The sequence below is a fragment of the Notolepis coatsorum genome, assembly GCF_963971535.1.
Source record: "Notolepis coatsorum genome assembly, chromosome: 5".
Taxonomy (NCBI): domain Eukaryota; kingdom Metazoa; phylum Chordata; class Actinopteri; order Aulopiformes; family Paralepididae; genus Notolepis; species Notolepis coatsorum.
This window is the reverse complement of record NC_140169.1, coordinates 200422695-200444135: the sequence shown is the minus strand read 5'-3', so window position 1 is coordinate 200444135 and position 21441 is coordinate 200422695. Positions and strand designations below refer to the sequence as shown.

Sequence of the window (21441 nt, the reverse complement as noted above, 5' to 3'; positions counted from 1 at the left end):
TGCCAAAACAAACCAATAGTATCCAGCTGCAGAACGGCAGACCAGCCACACTCAGACCCAAATAATTTTTTTATATTTTTTTATCCCAATTTCTCACATTACATTCACCCTGAATGTTGACGTTATCCAGGTGAAAAGTTAACTTCATTCAAGTGAGGCATTGCAATCCTTGACATAAATCATTTGATGTATAATTAAATCAAAGGAAATGCGTTGGGGTCTGAGAGTGTGGCTGGTCTGCCGTTCTGCAGCTGGATACTATTGGTTTGTTTTGGCAAAATTATTCTGCTCTGTGTGACAATAAATAAATGAATGATGATATGCAATTTAAAACCAAAACTAAGGCCTCAGTATGAGTTTAAGACGTGAACATGGTCATGTTTGTTGAATAAAAAAAATATATATATACTTTTTTTTTTTTTTGATTGGATCGGGAAAGATCGGTATCGGTAGATACTCAAAATCACATGATCGGGAGCAAAAAAACGTGATCGGGACATCCCTAGTGCGGAGCTTGGTCCTGGGGGGGAAAGAGGCGGTTTGTGTTGGTGGAGCGAAGGTTACGAGTGGAGGGTCAAGTCAAAGATGACTTGAGACTGAGCTAGTCTATCAGGGATGGCCACCTACGAGGGTGAAAGATGCATATAAATGGTACATTTTATATAGCGCTTTACAATTTTTGTTCCACACATTCACACACCGACGACGGAGGCAACCATTCCAGGTGCCAACCTGCTCATTGGAGCAGTTAGGGGTTAAGTGAGTTGCTCAAGGAAACTTCGACACGCTACCTGTGAGGAGCGGGAATCGAACTGGGAACCTCCGGATTACCAGACGACTGCTCTACCTCCCGAGCCAGTCGCCATATATATATATATATATATATATATACGTATATATAATATATATTGAACCATGCAGATATCTTGGGCAAAGGATCTAGAGAAGATGACCTGGAGCACTGCTTTACAGTATATAGCCACCCTTAAGATCTGTTACAAATAATAAGTGATAATCGTTGGCATGGATCATGCTGTCTGAAACGGACTTGTTCAAACCAAGATTCAGGAAGCCCAATAATATCAGGCTGCATGGTTTGGATCCAGACTTTAGATCTAATTTAGATGAGACTTCTAATATTCGAATGGAGAACAGCAATACATTCACTGTAGCAAAATCGGCAGGGTTGGCCAAACACCATACGGCAGGTCCAGGGTTGGACTGGATATTGCTGAAGAGAATTGGCATAAGAACAACATTGCGTCATAAGTTCAACATTGTGACACTTGATTTAGCAGACAATCTTGAATTTCATGGGAGCCATGGAGACTAATCTCAATACATTTCTGCAGATGGAATTATCATTTTACTGGATCTTTTAAAAGTTGTTGCAGGGTCTTCAGAGAATTATGGCTTCAAACCAAAAACAAAAAAAAACCATCTTGATTAGCATTATATAGTTTCTTATACGCTGAAAGATCAACACAAAATGTCCCTATAATGGTCTTAATGTGTTAAAATTCTACCAAAGCATACAAACACTGGTATTGTCCTATTGGTTATTAATTGGAAAATAACGGCCAGTGGAATCATTCTGTAACACCTGCTTGAACATGTGAGTTGTTGCTTGGCTATTTTTGAATACGACGGAGTGGAGCAGGAACGCTATCGCTAATCCCAAGGTAATGCCCAGGGATTTTACAATACATGCCCACATAACAGAGGGAGGGGTGAGGGGGGCAGAGGCCTACAGCTTTCGTTCAGCATTTTACAACTACTTTGATACAACTATCATGGGGTGACAGTGTGTCCAAGTGTCCTTGAGCAAGACACTTAACCCCTAACTGATCCACGGTGAGCAGGTCGGCACCTTGCTCCGCCATCGGTGTGAATGTGTAAAATGTGAGGAACAGGAACCAATTGTAAAGCGCTTTGGATAAAAGCTGCTATATAAATGCACCATTTGATATTGAAAAATGCTTAAAACGGAACAGAAAGCCCACCATAACGTAAAGCTTTGTATGGTGACACCACATCATGCGACAGCTTGATAAAGCGGGACACCCATAATAAAGGCATCTAATAGAGCTCTAAAACCACACAATTCATAACCACGCAAGAGACTTAATTCTTCGCAAAATTACACAAGACAACAGAATTGCAACAACGTTTTTAATTACGTAACACTCCCTTATAACTGGGCAGCCCTCAATCAAAACAACTATCACTTGCAGGAACTTTGCTCATTCAGGACCTCATCATTCAGATGTAGAAGAAACATCACGGACTCCTTCAGATGGAACTTCATCACGTCACTCAGTGACAGAGTGACTAGTGTCCCCTATAAGATAGAACTTGGTGTAACAGGACAGAGTGACTAGTGTCTCCTATAAGATAGAACTTGGTGTAACAGTACAGAGTGACTAGTGTCTCCTATAAGATAGAACTTGGTGTAACAGGACAGAGTGACTAGTGTCTCCTATAAGATAGAACTTGGTATAACAGGACAGAGTGACTAGTGTCTCCTATAAGATAGAACTGGGTGTAACAGGACAGAGTGACTAGTGTCTCCTATAAGATAGAACTGGGTGTAACAGGACAGCAGAGTGACTAGTGTCTCCTATAAGATAGACCTTGGTGTAACAGTAGAGTGACTAGTGTCTCCTATAAGATAGAACTGGGTGTAACAGGACAGCAGAGTGACTAGTGTCTCCTATAAGATAGACCTTGGTGTAACAGGACAGCAGAGTGACTAGTGTCTCCTATAAGATAGACCTTGGTGTAACAGGACAGCAGAGTGACTAGTGTCTCCTATAAGATAGACCTTGGTGTAACAGTACAGTGACTAGTGTCTCCTATAAGATAGAACTGGTGTAACAGGACAGCAGAGTGACTAGTGTCTCCTATAAGATAGACCTTGGTGTAACAGGACAGCAGTGACTAGTGTCTCCTATAAGATAGACCTTGGTGTAACAGGACAGCAGAGTGACTAGTGTCTCCTATAAGATAGACCTTGGTGTAACAGGACAGCAGAGTGACTAGTGTCTCCTATAAGATAGACCTTGGTGTAACAGGACAGCAGAGTGACTAGTGTCTCCTATAAGATAGACCTTGGTGTAACAGGACAGCAGAGTGACTAGTGTCTCCTATAAGATAGACCTTGGTGTAACAGGACAGCAGAGTGACTAGTGTCTCCTATAAGATAGACCTTGGTGTAACAGGACAGCAGAGTGACTAGTGTCTCCTATAAGATAGACCTTGGTGTAACAGGACAGCAGAGTGACTAGTGTCTCCTATAAGATAGACCTTGGTGTAACAGGACAGCAGAGTGACTAGTGTCTCCTATAAGATAGATCTTGGTGTAACAGGACATCAGAGTGATAGTATTCTTAGCGGTAATAACGGATTTATTCAAACGATAGTGCACAAGAGGGAGTGCTATGCTGGGAGATGTTGGTGCTGCGATTGCAGGCACGAGGGCAGGGCTGATGATTGATTACCTTACCAGAGCAGGTCCAAACAGCACAACCTCGTGTAAATGATTAAAACAGGTGTATTGACAATTGTATGAATAACAAAAGCTTATGTGGGCTGTTTAGCTGATGGACGGAAGAATGTGTCGGTGACAAAACGGTGTTACAAGTTCATTCATATCGTGATTGGTACCATATTATCAACAGAATTAAGATCTTGGTACTCATTGAAACGTAATCTCAGCAATAAGAGTCACGATACAAGGCAACAAACAATGTTGTCCATTTACCATTGACAGTAAGGTTAGGTGATGTTTAACATGGACAGTAAGGAGGTGATGTTTACCATATGGACAGTAAGGAGGTGGTAAAGCGTAGCCAATTATGTAGTTGAATATGCAGGGAAATTGCTTCAAAGCATGCAGGGTGCTTTACAAGAGGTCTACTCTTCACAAATGATCCTGACCAAGGCGGGGAAGGAAGTTAATCTCGTTTTACAGCAATTTAGAACTTACAAAAATAACGTTTGTTTTTTCAAACAGCATTTATAGCAAATTAATAGAAAAATACAACAGACAAAACAACAAAAATTAATGCTTAAGTGTTCACAGGACCAGGCAGAGGAGCTACCTGTTGTACGCCCGGTCCTTCTTGGCCCTCTCCAGGGCCTTGTCCATGGTCTTCCAGGCAGAGGAGCTACCTGTTGTACGCCCGCTCCTTCTTGGCCCTCTCCAGGGCCTTGTCCATGGTCTTCTCGTTGTCCCCGCGACACTTGGGGCAGAACCACTTCCCCTTGGGCTTGTGATCGAGGCCCACGCAGGAGAAGTGGAACCACTCGATGGGACACTCGTCGTTGTCGCAGCCGATCATCTCCCCGTAGGACACCTGCTCACACAGGCAGTACGTGGGCTCGTCGGGGTCGATGGGCAGGTCCGGCGGCGACACCTCCCTCTCCGACTTGCCCTTTGACCTCTTCTTCTTCTTGGAGGACGACGACGTCTTGGCCCTCTTCTCCCGGGACGCCCCCATGCCTGCGTCCTCGCTGTGATCCAGCGCCGATCCGTAGCTCTCCCGGTTCTCCCCGTTCTTCTGCCGCCTGGAGCGCTTCCCTCCGGCCTTGTCGCTGCCACCGCCGCCGCCGCCACCACCCGAGGCCGGGGTGACCTCGTCTCGCCTCTTCTCGTGGTGGCTCCCTTTGCCGGGAGTGACGGTGGCCGACGTCGACGACGATGATGAGGGCGACATCATGGACGACGGCGCCACAGTGGTGGTCAGGGAGGTGGCCGTTGGGACGTGGCTCTCCGGGGTTTCCTGAGAGGAGTGCAGCATCTCGGAGTGCCAGTCCACCTGCCGCGTGCGGTTCTCCACCAACTCCACCTGAAACAGTGGAGGATTGTGTTCAAATACGGGTTTCATTTTTTTTTTGGTGACATTTGTATTGCTTTATTGGATAGAAGAATGGGAGAAGATATGAGGAGGAAACATTCGGCAAATGTCGCCGGGTCCGGGAGTCGAACACGGGACGGCCGCGTTGCACTGAAGTGCGTTACGTGGTGCGCCACCCTGGCGCCCCACAAATACGTTTCTTAAAGGATAACTCCACTTTTTTTTTAAATTAGCTTATTTAACATCTTCCCTGGAGTTAGACAAGAAGATGCATACCTTTTTTGTCTCTGTGCGTGCATTTTAGCTTTGGGAATAGACGCTCCGTTAGCATAGCTTAGCTTCATCACTGGAAGTGGGGGAGGACAGTAGCCTTACAGTGCCTTACAGTGTATTGCAAGGTCTGACATTGACCAAACTTGATATGCATGACCTTGGTGGGCTCTAGGTCAACTCCTGAAAAGGGGGTCAATGTCAGACTTTGCAATCAAAAGTTAGGGGGCTAATAACCCTTGCCATAATTTCAGTGCGCCCCTAACTTTTGATTGCAAGGTCTGACATTGACCCCCTTTTCAGGAGTTGACCTAGAGCCCACCAAGGTCATGCATATCAAGTTTGGTCAATGTCAGACCTTGCAATACACTGTAAGGCACTGTAAGGCTACTGTCCTCCCCCACTTCCAGTGATGAAGCTAAGCTATGCTAACGGAGCGTCTATTCCCAAAGCTAAAATGCACGCACAGAGACAAAAAAGGTATGCATCTTCTTGTCTAACTCCAGGGAAGATGTTAAATAAGCTAATTTAAAAAAAAAATTGAGTTATCCTTTAATCAACTAGGATGCTTTGAGGTAACCGCGCTTTACAAATAAGAATCACGGTAACAAGAGGAGTCGGTTCCACATTTAAACATCATATTTCATCAATAGCTGCCTGCAATACTTCTGTGAAAATTATGATATAGGCTACGTGACGAATATAATTCCTAGTATAATTCACAACAACAGATTGAGCCTGTTCCCCAAGTGAGCCACTGTCTTTTCTCTCTGTATCTCCCTCTCCCACGGAGATTGACAGATGCACAAAAAACAAAGGAGGAGTTGCGATGCCAATTTCAAGATCATGGTGATCATCAAAACATTATAAAACATTTACCAAAACATGTAAAAAAATTTATTTGACCAAAAGACGATAAAAATAACAGCCTACATTGAATAAAACAATGTGTCTTATTGTCTATATTATGTGTGATGATCAAACCGTAAACAAAGAGGCCTATTGGGATGTTAAACCCTATCCTAAGAACTATGTGATTTTATGATTTATTTTGATGCTTGTTTTATACTTATTTTATGCATTGCTCTTGATGCTCATTTTGTCTTTTTTTGCTACTGTGAAGCACTTTTGAGCTGCAATTCTTGTATGAAAGGTGCTAAGGTGAAAGTTTATTATTATTGTCAGTTCGACAGTAGACTCAAGAGGAATGATCTGCGCACCATTTGACCGGCGATCTGGATCTTCTCGTCTCCGAGCTCCTGGCTGCGGATCAGCGCTCTCTGAATAGATAACTGGAGTCTACGTCGTTGCAGTGGGTCCGATTCCCGCCGGTAGCGTTCATAGGCATCGTCCAGCTCCTGTAGAACATCTGATGAAAGAACAAAGAATAAAATATAGCAGCGAGCGGCAGTCAACTGGTTTCAAGACAATATTGATCATTAACAGCCATTAACATGGGAAACATGGTTAAATGCCACCACCCACTTCAATGATAGAGTTGTGAACGCATAATCTCTGTTTTACATTATGGCTATGTGTCTAATCTGCCCGTCGCTTATCAATGACTTGTTTGCAGTCAACATTGTCGAAGCGGATTTTTTTATTTATTTTTTTTAATCTGTTCATTTTCATTTTTTATAGCATTTTGAAAAGCCCTCGTTTTTCAGGAAAATATATAGATTCCGTGATAAAAGGCATTTACTGGAATATTGTAGCATACACAAAAACGTAATTTTTCTGCCTATTTATGAATAGTTTTCAAATAAACGCTAGATTATCGATAGTATATGTGTACTTATGCACGCTATAGAGGCGGGCTGAAAAATCGATTCTCTCATTTCCTCATCAGCGATCACCGCGCATACACACACACGCATAGGGCAAACACTGATATATCTGTGAAAACAGCTCTGATTATCCTAAGACTGGTAAAATAAATTCCTTACCCGAGATCAGATGTTATCCAAAAAGATTATTCCAATTCCTGATCGCCATTCCAAATATCGATCACACTTATTGATTACAGTGTTGAGTACTGTAAATACATAATCCACGCGTTTTCCGGGCCGGTGAGCACAATCGATCCTTCAGTTTGCCTTGACGGAAAAGTAAAATGAGGAAACTGAGAAAACAAAAGTGTTGGTAGGGACGACTGACCAAACAAACAGTCTACCTCCTTCTTTACCTTGATATTTTGCATCGATTTCCTTCATGAGGGAAACACTCCTTTGCAAATCGAAAGGCAGAGATTCGACCAGGTCCAGATATTCCTCGACATAATTTGCGACGACGTGCACCGGATCTCCGTTAGTCGGGTTCAACATGGTCGATTTGCTTTTGTCACAAGAACCTTCACCTGCGGTACCTGAAAAAACAAAAGCAAAAACACAATGGGTCTCATGCGAGAACTGTGCATGTGCAGCACAGGTATGATCCGAGATTAACCTACTGCTTTCACCATCTACAACTGCCCTATTTTAACTGCCCACATCATACTATGGTCTGCCCATATATATATATATATATATATATATATATATATATATATATATATATATATATATATATATATATATATATATATATCCACATCTGTCTTCGCATAATCTTTTTACATATCTTTAGATACTATATCTGTCTGTACATATCCCTTACCTACTCTTACTAGTTACGCTGCTGGCCAGTATGACTACTACCATACTGTCTTTATACCTGTATCACTGTACATTAGGGGTGTAACGATGCATCGATTAATCGAAATGCATCGATTCTAATATGACGATTCAACTGCATCGATTTGAAAATGTTAGAATCGATTATAAATATATTTCTTTTTAATGTTTTTGCTTTTGTGTGTATTGTTTTTATTGACATGTGCTTCAACACCTCTCTAAGTACCTGTGATTAATGAATGAATAACACGCACAGACAGACCACACCCATGCAGCCCAGCGCTGTAGTCTTTTTGGGACACATACTATCGGACAAATAACAATAATTAACTCATTTACAAATTGGATTACCGGTAAGTTTTGCAAATAAGGGAACATATAGAATATGTCAAAGCAGTCAAAAAAGCAATATTTCAATTTTTACCTATTTCTGAAATGCCAGACATTTTCACGATTTCTGAGCAATGTTATTTGCCGCAACAAGTCGGGTTTGGCCACGTCGGGTCACATATAGTCCATTCATGCCGAGTGAATCAGTTCCCCCAGCCACATTTGTGTATTCAATTTTTTTGGGGGAATTAACTGATAGAAAATGAATCGAATCATGGTCAAATGAAGAGATTTCATGATGCATTGAATCGTTGCCTGAATAATCGCAAACGAAATTAATCGTTGTGAGGTCGCATCGTTACACCCCTACTGTACATATTAATATTACAACTCTGTACATACATCTGGTACTACACCCAGTAATACTAGTTTAATATATTTTATACCCAGTTTAAATCACCTGTACATTGTATATTACTATTGCACCTTACAGTTAAATTTGCACTCTGGTTGGATGCCAAACTTATTTTTGTTGTTCTGTACTTGTGATGTATAATGACAACAATACATTTTAATCTAATTTAATTTGTGTGACATGCTGTGAGCTTTGTCTGATAAGCCCTTGGTAATGAGTTTATTCATTGAGCACTTAACCTTATCGCACAAGTATCTTAGTCAGTTTTCTTATAAATCATTGCACAAGTACAACTAAATTAAGTTGGCATCTTTAAGGGACCAAAAGTAATTGACCAGGTGCGTGTTATTCCCTCATTATTTCATTTACAAGGAGCAGATAAAAGGTCTCTGGTTAATTTCAAGTGTGGTATTTGCATTTGGAATCTGGTCGCTGTCAACTCTCAATATGAGGTCCAAAGAGCCGTCACTATCGTTGATCATTAGGCTGGAAAATCTAAAGAAACCCATCAGAGAGATAGCAAAAACCTTAGGTCTGGCCAAATCAACCATTAGTGGTACATTCTTAAAAAGAAAGAATGCACTGGTGAGCTCAACAACACCAAAAGACCCAGAAGACCACAGAAAACAACTGTGGTGGATGACAGAATAATTATTTCCCTGGTGAAGAAGAAACCCTTCACAACAGTTGGCCAGAACAAGAACACTCTCCAGGGGGTAGAAGGAGAAGAAGAAGAAGTCTTTATTTGTCATGCAGATTTAACACACACATGTGATTGGCGATCCACAGGAACACACACACATGCACTGAGTCGCTGATGAAATGTTCTCTGCACTTCCCATCCCGTAGTCCTCCCCCCCCCCCCCAAGGGGACCAATCCAAGTGCTCCTGTCCATCTTCGTCAGGGACGCGACAGCGTTAGCGATCTGTTGTGCACGTTTTTCCATTGGGTTTATCTTATCGGGAGGGGAAACCCTTGCGAGCACGGGGAGAACATACAAACTCCACACAGAAAGGCCCGGGAGACACCCCACCTGGGTACCTGGCAACACGGCAACCTGGTCCCCAAGCGGGAATCGAACCCAGGACCTTCTAGCTGTGAGGTGACAGTACTACACCACCGCGCCGCAGGCGTATCCGTGTCAAAATCAAAAGACTTCATCAGAGTGAATACATATGGTTCACCACAAGATATATTATAAACCACTGGTGAGCCTCAAAAACAGGAAGACTTTGCCATCTAAAAAAGCCTGTACAGTTCTGGAACCTATGGACAGATGAGACAAAGATCAACTTGTACCAGAATGATAGGAAGAGAATAGTATGGAGAAGGAAAGGAACAGCTGATACCAAAGCATACCACCTCATCAGTGAAGCATGATGGTGGTGGTAGTGTTATGTCGTGGGCATGTATGGCTGCCAATGGAACTGGTTCCCTTGTATTTGGGAATGCTGACAAAAGCAGCAGGATGAATTCTGAAGTGTTTCAGGCAATAGCATCTGCTCATATTCAGCCAAATGCTTCAGAACTCATTGGATGGCACTTCACAGTGCAGATGGACAATAACCCGAAGCATTGTTCAACCCCTTAAGCCTGAGCGGTCCGGTATTGGTACAAAATGTATATCACGTCATAAATAGATCATTACAGTCCGTGTTAATTAATGTTGCGTTTGTTTTTCAAATGTATCCAAGAGTAAAGACCCTAACCCTATCAAAACAGCAGTCAAAGTGTATAAATATCTTGGCGCATCCCGGCATAAACCTGATGAATTAGCCGTGAGGAAATGACGATGTCATTCATGTTTGTAGTCCTAAGAGAGAGGAGACATCGAAAGTCATAAAACTACACTACCCAGCTCACGCCAGCCGCATTGGAAGCTGGAGCTGCTTGACAGGAATTTTTTTTTTTGCTTTATTTTCGTGATTATATCTCATAGGTTGAACACACCTGAACGTTATTGCCATAAAAGAGAACGTAGTTTGTTTCTTTACCTTTCTGTGAACGTCTAGGAAAAAATATGCGTTGTAATCTGATGAAAGATGGCAGAGCAATGGACATTATAAAAAGGTAACAGTACTTACAGTAGCTTTCATTCACGGTCTTTGCTGCCCTGTGACGGGTGCCTGGTGGTACTAAATCCAGATTGAATTCTGTCATTGGAAAGAGAAGATTTGGCCAGATCCATTAGATTTATGACTTGGCCATAATAAGGTCATTTATAAGCCTGATATTCTATATTCATATTTCAAATTGCATGTGTCCAGATGGCAAAACCTGTATACAAAAAAAAACTGTAAATCATCTGCCCTTTATGCATTTGCTTAGATTTTTTGTACACATCTCAAGAAGGTGCTGAATGACCTCAGTGACAATTTCATGTCTGGTCATTTTCAATGGTGTTATTCACCATCAAAAGATGGGGAGAAAATTATAATAATAATTTATATTCTCCTTTGGTTCATTACAATTTACTCAAGCCTAGTAACCGACACAGTATTTCTGACACTGGAAATACATTCCCTGAGATCCATAGATGTCCCTAGAATCTGTGGTTCTCTTTTACATCAAGTACCACCCGAGAACGTAGCTGGCTCTCCAAGTACCACCATATGGCCGACGTTAAAATACAGTCTATTCAGCTATGCACAGTTCACGCAGGAGGCAAATGTATTCCTAATACCATTATTTATTGTCAACTTTTGTCAGACACAGCCACAATGTACAAAGAGATAGCACTAGAACTAGCAAACGCTTCCACACAACTCATACAATGCAAGGGGCATTGAGAACATAATAACTAACATTCTCACATAGCAAGTGAGAAAATTAAGAACAACTGTATTTCAGCAAATGTACTTAATTATCTCTCTCTCTCTCTCACACAGCAAGCAATTGTCCTTCATTCTCTCTTATAATGCATGTCACCTTTAAATGCCAGTGTTTGTGATGGGCATCACAAATTGTAAAAAAGAAAAGAAAACACATTCAATACATTTTTACCTTTTAAATGCCAGTTTGTGTGATGGCATCACAAATTATTGTTAAAAAAAACACAAAGTAAAATATTTTCAATATATCAAATGCAAAGTAAATTTTTCTGGGGGGGGGTTATTACAGGCTAGGCATGTGTCAATGATTAGCAACAACACATATTTTGATGGATTTTTTGTAATGTCAGATTTAACACCAACTCTTTTCAGAAAAGTGGGAGTATTTCATTTTTTATCTGACATTACAAAAAAGTTAACCTAAAAAAAAAATTGTTATGATCAGGGCTGAAGTTGAATTAAAGATGTATGATTGTTTAGACTGCATTACTCTCTGTCACAGTGATCTCCTGGTTGTTCAACCCACTTAGGTTATCTAACTATCGCGCCAGAAACACGCGCCAGAAACACTGGCCTGGCCTGCTTCTAAGTTCAGTGGCCTGACTGCAAAAAAATAATCGTATTTTTTGTAAATGTTTTCAAGTACCACCAGCAGTACCACCAAGTACCACTAGTGGTACGCGTACCACAGTTTGAGAACCACAGCGATACCAATAACATGCAAAATGGACCTTGTAGAAGTGGAGCAATCTTCCATTTACTTAGGTGTGTACTTTTAGGCAAATTTCCTGAAAATATGGCTCGGGCTTAACACTTTGAGCGCCACTCACGGCTAATCTCGGGTTTACGATTGTGACGTTGAAAGCCACGTCACGGCTTTTCTCGGATTTTTTTTTTTAGCGACCTGAAATCATATTGCATCACGCGAGCCTACCGTTGGAGATCCAGGGGCCGCCGGCGATCAGATGTGAAAAAAGCGCCCCCTATCGTCTCCCAGATGGTAAATCACCCTTTTGGAATCGACTCAATGAAAATGGATGGGGGGAAAAAAATATTCCAGTCCACATTTTACTTCTCACCCATGCAGCCGGAGTTACCAGAGTTCATTCTGGAGCCTCTGAGCCACGGCGATCATGGGTTATACTGTACACACGTTGGATCAATATACTTATCAATTTTTTCGAATGGTGATCAGGAATTGGAATATACCATTTGGATACCATTTGGATACCATCTGATGTCAGGTAAGGAATCTATGTTATCAGTGTTAGGATAATCAGACTCGTTTTCATGGAGATATAAGCGTTTCCACTATATGTGATATGGCTGTTTCACAGTAAAAGCCATGAGGAAATAATAGCAGCGATTATCAGCGCACGGCATGAGCGTGCATGCGCACACATATACTATCGACCATCTAGCGTTTATTTGAAAACGATTCATAAATAGACCGACAAATGATAACGTTCTGGAATATTCCAGTAAAAGGCGATCATCATGGAATGTGTTGTTTTTTCTTCGAAACCGAGTGGTTTTCAAAATGCTATAAAAAGGAAATGAAGCGATAAAAACACAATCTGCTTTGCCAATGTTGACTGGGAAATGATTCTTTGATAAGCGATGGGCAGATTAGACACATAGCATAATTTAAAACATAGATTAGGCGATATTAGCGTTACATGGGCCGTGGACCGTGGCATCAACGGGGTAAAAAAGAAAACACGGCCCGGCACTGAAAGTGTTAAGAGGTTAAGGCAAAGAAGTGGAATGTTATGCAATGGCCAAGTCAATCACCTGAATCCATTACAGCAGTAGAGGCCTGGTAGAGCATCACCGGGGATGAGACCCAGCGTCTGGTGATGAGTCTATGGGTTCCACACTTCAGGCTGTCATTGACTGCAAAGGATTTGCAACCAAGTATTAAAAGTAGGGCTCCAATGATGAGTCGACATCGATGACATTTTGTGGATTTGCATATTATTCACCAAATCGTATCATTACTAGTTATGTGTCGTCTTTGCAGTGGAAATGGCAGACGTTCAAAGTCATAACATGCGCAACATGTCATCTCACTAGTGTGCAATGAATGAATGAATCACATTCTAAATATAAATAACGTCTCTTAATCCACTGTTTGTGATTCTCTCTCTCTTAAATCATTAAGTCTACTATAAGCTATTCTCCCTCTCTGTGTGTGCGTGAGTGCATGTGTGTGCAAATTGACTATAGGCTACTCTTTTTGACATGGATTAGACTAATTGGCTAACAAACCTGATTTCTGAGCCTATTTTATTCAAAATGAAGATATTGATTTACATACAGTATGTATATATAATATATATATAGATATATATATTTTTTTAAATAATCTCCTGTGCTGGCACAAGCACTAACATAGTTTATACATAGTTTAGTCATGGAATATATTAGACTATTATTAGATGATATAATTAATATTTTGACTCCGTTGAAACGTAAATAATGAAATTATTCTGTTAATGTCTATTTGTGAGAGAGAGAGAGAGAGAGAGAGAGAGACAGACAGACAGACAGACAGACAGACAGACAGACAGACAGACTCACTCAGCCCCTCCCCTCCCTCACTGTAGGATAAAGAAACTGGTCTGCTCCCAGAGACTCACTGAGCGACTCCAGGATGCAATTGTTTTGGGACCAGCTTGATTGAAACGCTCGCACTGTCGAGTCTCGACGTTAGGCACATAACGTAGCACAATGGTTAGGAAAAGTTAGACGTACATAGTACCTACTTACTGGTCACAGGAGTCTCCATTAACGTTTGAATAGTAATCCATTTTGTGAATACGTTTGTTCTTTGTTGAAACAACATCGACTTTGTTGGCCGACGGCTCCTGCTATTTTTACGTTAGCAAGCTAAACAGGACCTGTGTAACGTTAAGTAACTTGTGTTCCGCTGGGAAAGACCGGTCATCACTGCATACAACTTGGTTTAATCCAAACGTCCATTCAGAAACTTTGTATTATGAAATAAGACATTCGGGGATATCTGTTCCCTGCATTGCTCAGTCGATACTGTTGACACGCACTACTCCGGTCACACATCCACTCAACTCATAGAAAATACAACTAATAAAATTGAGTATTGTTTGAACCATTTTTAACAGCTGGGTATCGCAATACTTTTCTAGTATCGGTTTATCGTGCAAGTGTGCAACACTATATAGAGTCAATAGATAAAGAGCAGTAACGACATGTAAGTGACTCACCCTACTCATGTACAGTAGGCATCCACACTACACAGCATTTACAGTCTTACAGACATAAATAAACATCATAGCTCATCTCCTAATCTGGGTATTCAGTAGGTGGCGTCAGAGACCCATGTGACCTAACTTAAGGATAGTAATACACCACACTTGTAAATAATTATCAATTGTTGTTGTTTTCTGGTAAATTAATCGATAAAATTATCTCAATTATTTGTAGCCCTAATTAAAAGTATAAATTTGATTTATGATTGTTAGTTTGTCCAATTACTTACTTACACTGTTCACCTGATTTGGATGTAAATACTGTAAACATTTAAGCTGAAAGTATGCACTTAAAGCACATCTTGATTGTTTAATTTCAAGTCCATTGTGGAGGTGTTACAGTTGTCCATCTCAGCTTTCACAATGGCATTATTTTAGTACATGTAATGGCGTTGTAACTTGTGAACGTACATACCCTTAAGTTATAGCAATTAGCAAGTACATCAGTTTATCACCCAGCCCATGTTGTCATGACAGCGACCGGCAAACCAGTACTTTTGTATTTGTGCAACTATCCATTTTCAGCACAACCCTTGTTCAAAATGGTAGGTGGAATTAGCTAACGTTAGTTAAGAGATTTATTTATGCTCAAAACACACTGGTCAAAAAGGCTTGCTGTTCCACTAGTTATTTGGCTGGTGTTGTAAACCTGCATACTGGCCGGTGTTGTGCCGACTCCCTGCCAGAATCCGACCCCCCCTCGGATGAACGTGCATACTCTATCAGCCTACCTACCCAGCATGTAATACGTACTTTGTTAGAACTCAACTCATTATTATTGGCGCATAGATTGCTGTCATAAAACGATAAAGCGGACAGAAATACGGGAACGTTTTGATTATATTTAACATTGTAAAACGAAGTAAGTGGAGTTTCGAAGCTGTAAGCAGAATACAAGCTTCCCCCTTCCTACTGTATAAGAAAGAATTAAAAACGCATTGCAAGGAGAACAGAGGTTATTTGTTGAGTTTATGTGTATACAAATCCCTTGCAATAAATGTGTCTTAAAAGAATGAAAAGCATACACAGCACCTAATGCTGATCTGGATACAGGTAGCATAATATCGTGTGGGTGTTCCTTCGTTTTACAATGTCAAAACCTTTGAAATATAATCAAAACGTTCCCGTATTTCTGTCCGCTTTATCGTTTTATGACAGTGTATGCGCCAATAACGAGTTGAGTTCTAACAAAGTATGTACACATTGCTGGGTAGGCTGATAAGAGTATGCGCGTTCATCCGAGGGGGGGGGGTCGGATTCTGGCAGGGAGTACGAATTCGGCACAACACCGGAATCGGTGGAACTGCAACTGCACTAGGCTTGGGCGGTATAACTTTTTTCATACCGTTATACCTTGATTATATAATACCGCGGTGTACGGTATTGAACGGTATGACTTTCATTTTCATCAGCGGGGGGGGGGCAACCCGTGTTACCAAGTAAACAAGTCGCGGAGATGGCCAGTTAGCCTGCAGCATCCGAGTGCTACTATCATTAGCTCTCAGAATGGAGCCACTAGCCAGAAGCCCGCAGCATCCTAGTAATACTAACGTTAACTCTCAGAATGGTAGCCAGGAGCCCCGCAACACCCTAGTACTAGTAACGTTAGTATTGTGTAGGGGTGGACGGTATGGTCTAAAATTTATATCACGGTATAATTTGAAGCATAGACGGTAACGGTATATATCACGGTATCAGTGTTTCCGTTAGAATACTTTTTTTTGCCTGATAGGCAGGCTATATAAAGAATGACATCCTCAAGGCATGTAGATTTATAATATTTTAACTTAAAACTAGGCTACTTTTGCGTATAAAGTCATTATATTCCAAATAAAATAAGTCCCGAGTCGAGACTCCGTGCTGCTCCCATTGCAAACAGCGGGGCTGGATTTTGCTAGAAGCATATGTAGCTGCAGAGCCGCAGAGCCAGTGGCTCTTTCAGGTCGTTCAGCCGTTTGGTGGGGGGGCGCTGTTGAGCGGGCCTGTGACCAGACCTGAAAGAGCCACTGGCTCTGCGGCTCTGCAGCTGCATGCTATTTCGCAAATCCACTGCTGCAGCCGTCCTCCCGTCGTTATCATAACACTAGTACACACATATCATAATGTTTACAGCAAACTGTAGTTGATCACCAGGTATGTTTTATTAACGTAGAATAATTCATATAAGAAAAACGATAGGTAAGATCTCTTACCTTTCTCCACTGGTTAAAAATGCCAGGAACTGAAATTGAAACTTGCTGTGCGCCGCGGTGATATGTGTTTATTATGAAATGACAATTGCGTGTTGACACGCCCAATGCGCCCACTGCGCGAAGCCTCCTAAATAACTTTTTCCAGTTTGCACATATCTATTATCTATGACTAATTCGATCTATTTTTAGGGGCAAATGCGATTGAAATAGTCGCGCTGTGGTTACATGACGTCATTGCTATTTTAGAGCTGCCCTACCGGTTACACGGTATAGTCAAAATCCATACCATAGAGCAAATTCATACCGTTTATACCGTATACCCCTAGTATTGTGTATTCAAAAACGCACCGGACTGCGACGTAACGTTTTACCGTTTATTTGCTTGTTCCACCAGTCCACAACAACACACACTCGTTACCACAACGTTTTACGGTATTTTCACAGCACTGTCGCAACATTACCGTAAAGCGTGACCACCGTTGTGATACACATACACAACAGTTAGCTCTCAGAACAGCCAGTTAGCCCGCAGCAACGGTAAGCGTGTCTCGACTCTCATTTAATTTCCAGTGAAGCGGGGTTTCCCCATCTCCTCCTGTGTACTCCTCCTGTGTATAGAGAACCAGCTGCCTCGCTCCACTAGTGACTCGAGGACTGGTCTCGCCCTCTGCTGTGTGTGCAGTGCACTACAACCAACCACTGTTAAAACAACGTTTCACTGTAATATAAACTGAAATGGATCTGTGATTTTGACGGTATTGATTTTCAATACAGTCGGTATCTCTAAATACCCCGGTATACATTAATACCGTCATACAGCCCATGCCTAACACTGCACCTTTAGGACGCCATCCATCTGACTAGATACCACAGACGAAAAAGCGAAATGGTTTTTTATTTTTATATATGATATACTACATATATTTATTCACATATACCTATCCTCAACTGTCTGTACTTACCTGCAAATAGTCCCTTACTATATATATATACATATCATACTCTTATTAGTTACACTGCTAAAAGCATGTCTGTGTCAGTTAAAGGAGTGAAACTCTGGAACAATCTACAAAGATGAAATAAAAAACAGCAGGAGTATTTTTAAGTCTAAAAAAATGTTTAAAAACAGGGTTCTAGAATCTTATAGCCAAATTTAACCTACATGTAGAATCTGTTTTTCTCTACCATGAAACTCGGGTATTGCAGATTAAGTTTTGATTTTCCTATGTTGGCTTATGTTCTTTTCGGAAACGTTTTTTGTTGATTGTTTGTTTGTTTGTTTTATCTTGCAAACATTAACTTTTTTTGTTCTTTTCGGGATCAGTTTTTGTTGATTTTTGATTTTTTTTTTTGTTATATTTTGAAAACTAACTTTTTTGAATTTGTTTTTAAATTAGGGGTAGGTTGCTCTATAAGCCTTCAGCTTCAAACCTATCCTTTTAGTTTGTTTATTTGTAAAAAAAAAAAAATCGAAATATTTGTTTATGTTTATTTATTTGTATTTGTAAACATTCGAAATAAATACATTTATAATACAACTCTGTACATACATCTGATTAGCACTACACTCAGTACTAATCTGTATATGTAGTACCCAGTTTAACCTGTATGTTGCTGTTGCACTTTACCGCTACATTTGCACTCTGGTTGGATGCCAAACTTATTCTCGTTGCACTGTACTTAATGTGCTGTATGATGACAATACATTGGAATCGAATCAACTAATCTTCCTCTTCTTGCCTGTCTTTCGTTTCAAGGCGAGGAAAGTGCCATTTGAAATAATGGGTTTCAGAGCCACTGTCTCTTGTTGTATCTGAAGGGTCATTAGGCTGCATCACTACTTTAGATGTGTTACTAACTATAACACCACTGTCTCTTGTTGTATCTGAAGGGTCATTAGGCTGCATCACTACTTTAGATGTGTTACTAACTATAACACCACTGTCTCTTGTTGTATCTGAAGGGTCATTAGGCTGCATCACTACTTTAGATGTGTTACTAACTATAACACCACTGTCTCTTGTTGTATCTGAAGGGTCATTAGGCTGCATCACTACTTTAGATGTGTTACTAACTATAACACCACTGTCTCTTGTTGTATCTGAAGGGTCATTAGGCTGCATCACTACTTTAGATGTGTTACTAACTATAACACCACTGTCTCTTGTTGTATCTGAAGGGTCATTAGGCTGCATCACTACTTTAGATGTGTTACTAACTATAACACCACTGTCTCTTGTTGTATCTGAAGGGTCATTAGGCTGCATCACTACTTTAGATGTGTTACTAACTATAACACCAATGTCTCTTGTTGTATCTGAAGGGTCATTAGGCTGCATCACTACTTTAGATGTTACTAACTATAACACCACTGTCTCTTGTTGTATCTGAAGGGTCATTAGGCTGCATCACTACTTTAGATGTGTTACTAACTATAACACCACTGTCTCTTGTTGTATCTGAAGGGTCATTAGGCTGCATCACTACTTTAGATGTGTTACTAACTATAACACCACTGTCTCTTGTTGTATCTGAAGGGTCATTAGGCTGCATGACTACTTTAGATGTGTTACTAACTATAACACCACTGTCTCTTGTTGTATCTGAAGGGTCATTAGGCTGCATCACTACTTTAGATGTGTTACTAACTATAACACCACTGTCTCTTGTTGTATCTGAAGGGTCATTAGGCTGCATCACTACTTTAGATGTGTTACTAACTATAACACCACTGTCTCTTGTTGTATCTGAAGGGTCATTAGGCTGCATCACTACTTTAGATGTGTTACTAACTATAACACCACTGTCTCTTGTTGTATCTGAAGGGTCATTAGGCTGCATCACTACTTTAGATGTGTTACTAACTATAACACCACTGTCTCTTGTTGTATCTGAAGGGTCATTAGGCTGCATCACTACTTTAGATGCGTTACTAACTATAACACCACCGTCTCTTGTTGTATCTGAAGGGTCATTAGGCTGCGTCACTACTTTAGATGTGTTACTAACTGACCCCAACGTGGCTGCATGCAGCCAGACCACACCAGTCACTGGATCCAGGTCTGTTAGCCAGTGTTTCTAACGTGCACGCCTCCTCTAACGTTAGCAGTGTGATGAGAGGTTACTATGTTTTACTTGTAAATTAGCGGCAACGACTTGTTTGCGTGTAAATAATCTCTCGCCGTGACACCAACAGCTACACCACACTGCCAGACAGAGAGCAACACCACCACACTGTTGGGGACAAGGAGTGGAACGGCGATGTTAATCATTTTAGTGAATTTGTGCGTGCTGCACTTGGTCTGAAATGCGTTTGTAGAAATGGGGAAATTGTAATAGTGCCAGTTATCAACTTCACTAAATGATATAATAATCGCCGTTGCGTTCCTTGTTGTTCTGTCCGACGTTAGCTTGTAGCTCCCACACGTTAGCTCGGTTAGCTCCAGTCAGCTAGCTGCTCTCCAGTCAGAGTATGATGAGCTGCTAACGGCGATGCAGGACAACACAACAGCGGAGCTAATAACGTTAGTTACCCAGGGGGCACATTGTGTGGACTGTACGTTACCTTCGCACATATATTCGAAGTTTCTTCTTTGTACGAAACTCGGGCTAGCTGCTGTGACCCTTGTCCCGTGCTGTTCACGTATCGACTAGTCTAGTTTATGTGTGGAAGAAGGGGGTCGCGGTCGTTAGTACTGTTAAACTAGCTGCTGCTGGAACCGTTTGTGTTGTTGTGCGCATGCGCTTGGCGTCTGTAGCACGCGGGAGGCGTGAATATTAAAGGCAACCAACTTGTGTTCAGCTTTTCGTTCAGCGTTTCTCTGATTGGCCACACGGCCAATCAATCAATCCACTAGCACACGCCCTCGCGCAAAGAGAGACGCGGCAAAAGCGCTGGTCGAACCAGCGGTGTTCTGTTGTGTGACTGTACTCTACAGCGGTGTTCTGTTGTGTGACTGTACTCTACAGCGGTGTTCTGTTGTGTGACTGTACTAAACACTTCCACCACATGACCGACATTTGACATACAGTACACCTCCTATCTATGTTGGGATTATGTTTGGTCATGACAAAACAATAAAAATCGCTACTGTTAGTAATGTGATGTGAATGGGCCGAAGTGATGACGTCACGAGCAGGGACTCAAGTGGCTCATTATTGAACGCAGGTGTTTTTTGATTGTGTGCTGGATGAGACGCTGAGACTGTTTGATAAGCCAGGGGGTCTCAGAGATCGAGGTTGGAGCACGCACGCAGTAACCAGACTCTGTTAGGGCCCGGGGGGTGGGGTCGATCGTGGAGAGTTATCCGCCGGCGATGAAGACAAGCTAGATAGCCGTCCATAGTTCCCGGTAGCAAGAGGAGGGGAGGCTTAACCTCCTGGAGATAGTTAGGGACGGGACATAGAGGGTCTGAGTTACATCGCTCCCAAAAGACTTTATACTCGGCTCGTCCTCGCGGACACCGAGTACGTTACCAGGTTACAAATCCAACTGTATCCTGGAGGACCACCGTGTGCCGGAACATTCGTCCGGAGAGTGGACGGGGTCCAACGCTTCGACCCTCGGGGGGGGTTGCGCCG

General features: G+C 41.6%; 1 protein-coding gene across 1 annotated transcript; it reads right to left on the bottom strand.

The window, feature by feature from the left end:
• Positions 1 to 2174: 2174 nt before the first annotated feature.
• Positions 2175 to 20562, bottom strand: ing1 (inhibitor of growth family, member 1). Its single transcript, XM_084315101.1, has 6 exons — positions 20426 to 20562; positions 13173 to 13274; positions 10632 to 10700; positions 7315 to 7494; positions 6350 to 6498; positions 2175 to 4850 (listed from the first exon to the last, which is right to left on the bottom strand). Exons 1-6 carry the CDS (start codon positions 20433 to 20435, stop codon positions 4170 to 4172), a joined length of 1191 nt encoding a protein of 396 aa, XP_084171227.1. The 5' UTR covers positions 20436 to 20562; the 3' UTR covers positions 2175 to 4169.
• Between the last annotated feature and the right edge of the window lie 879 nt (positions 20563 to 21441).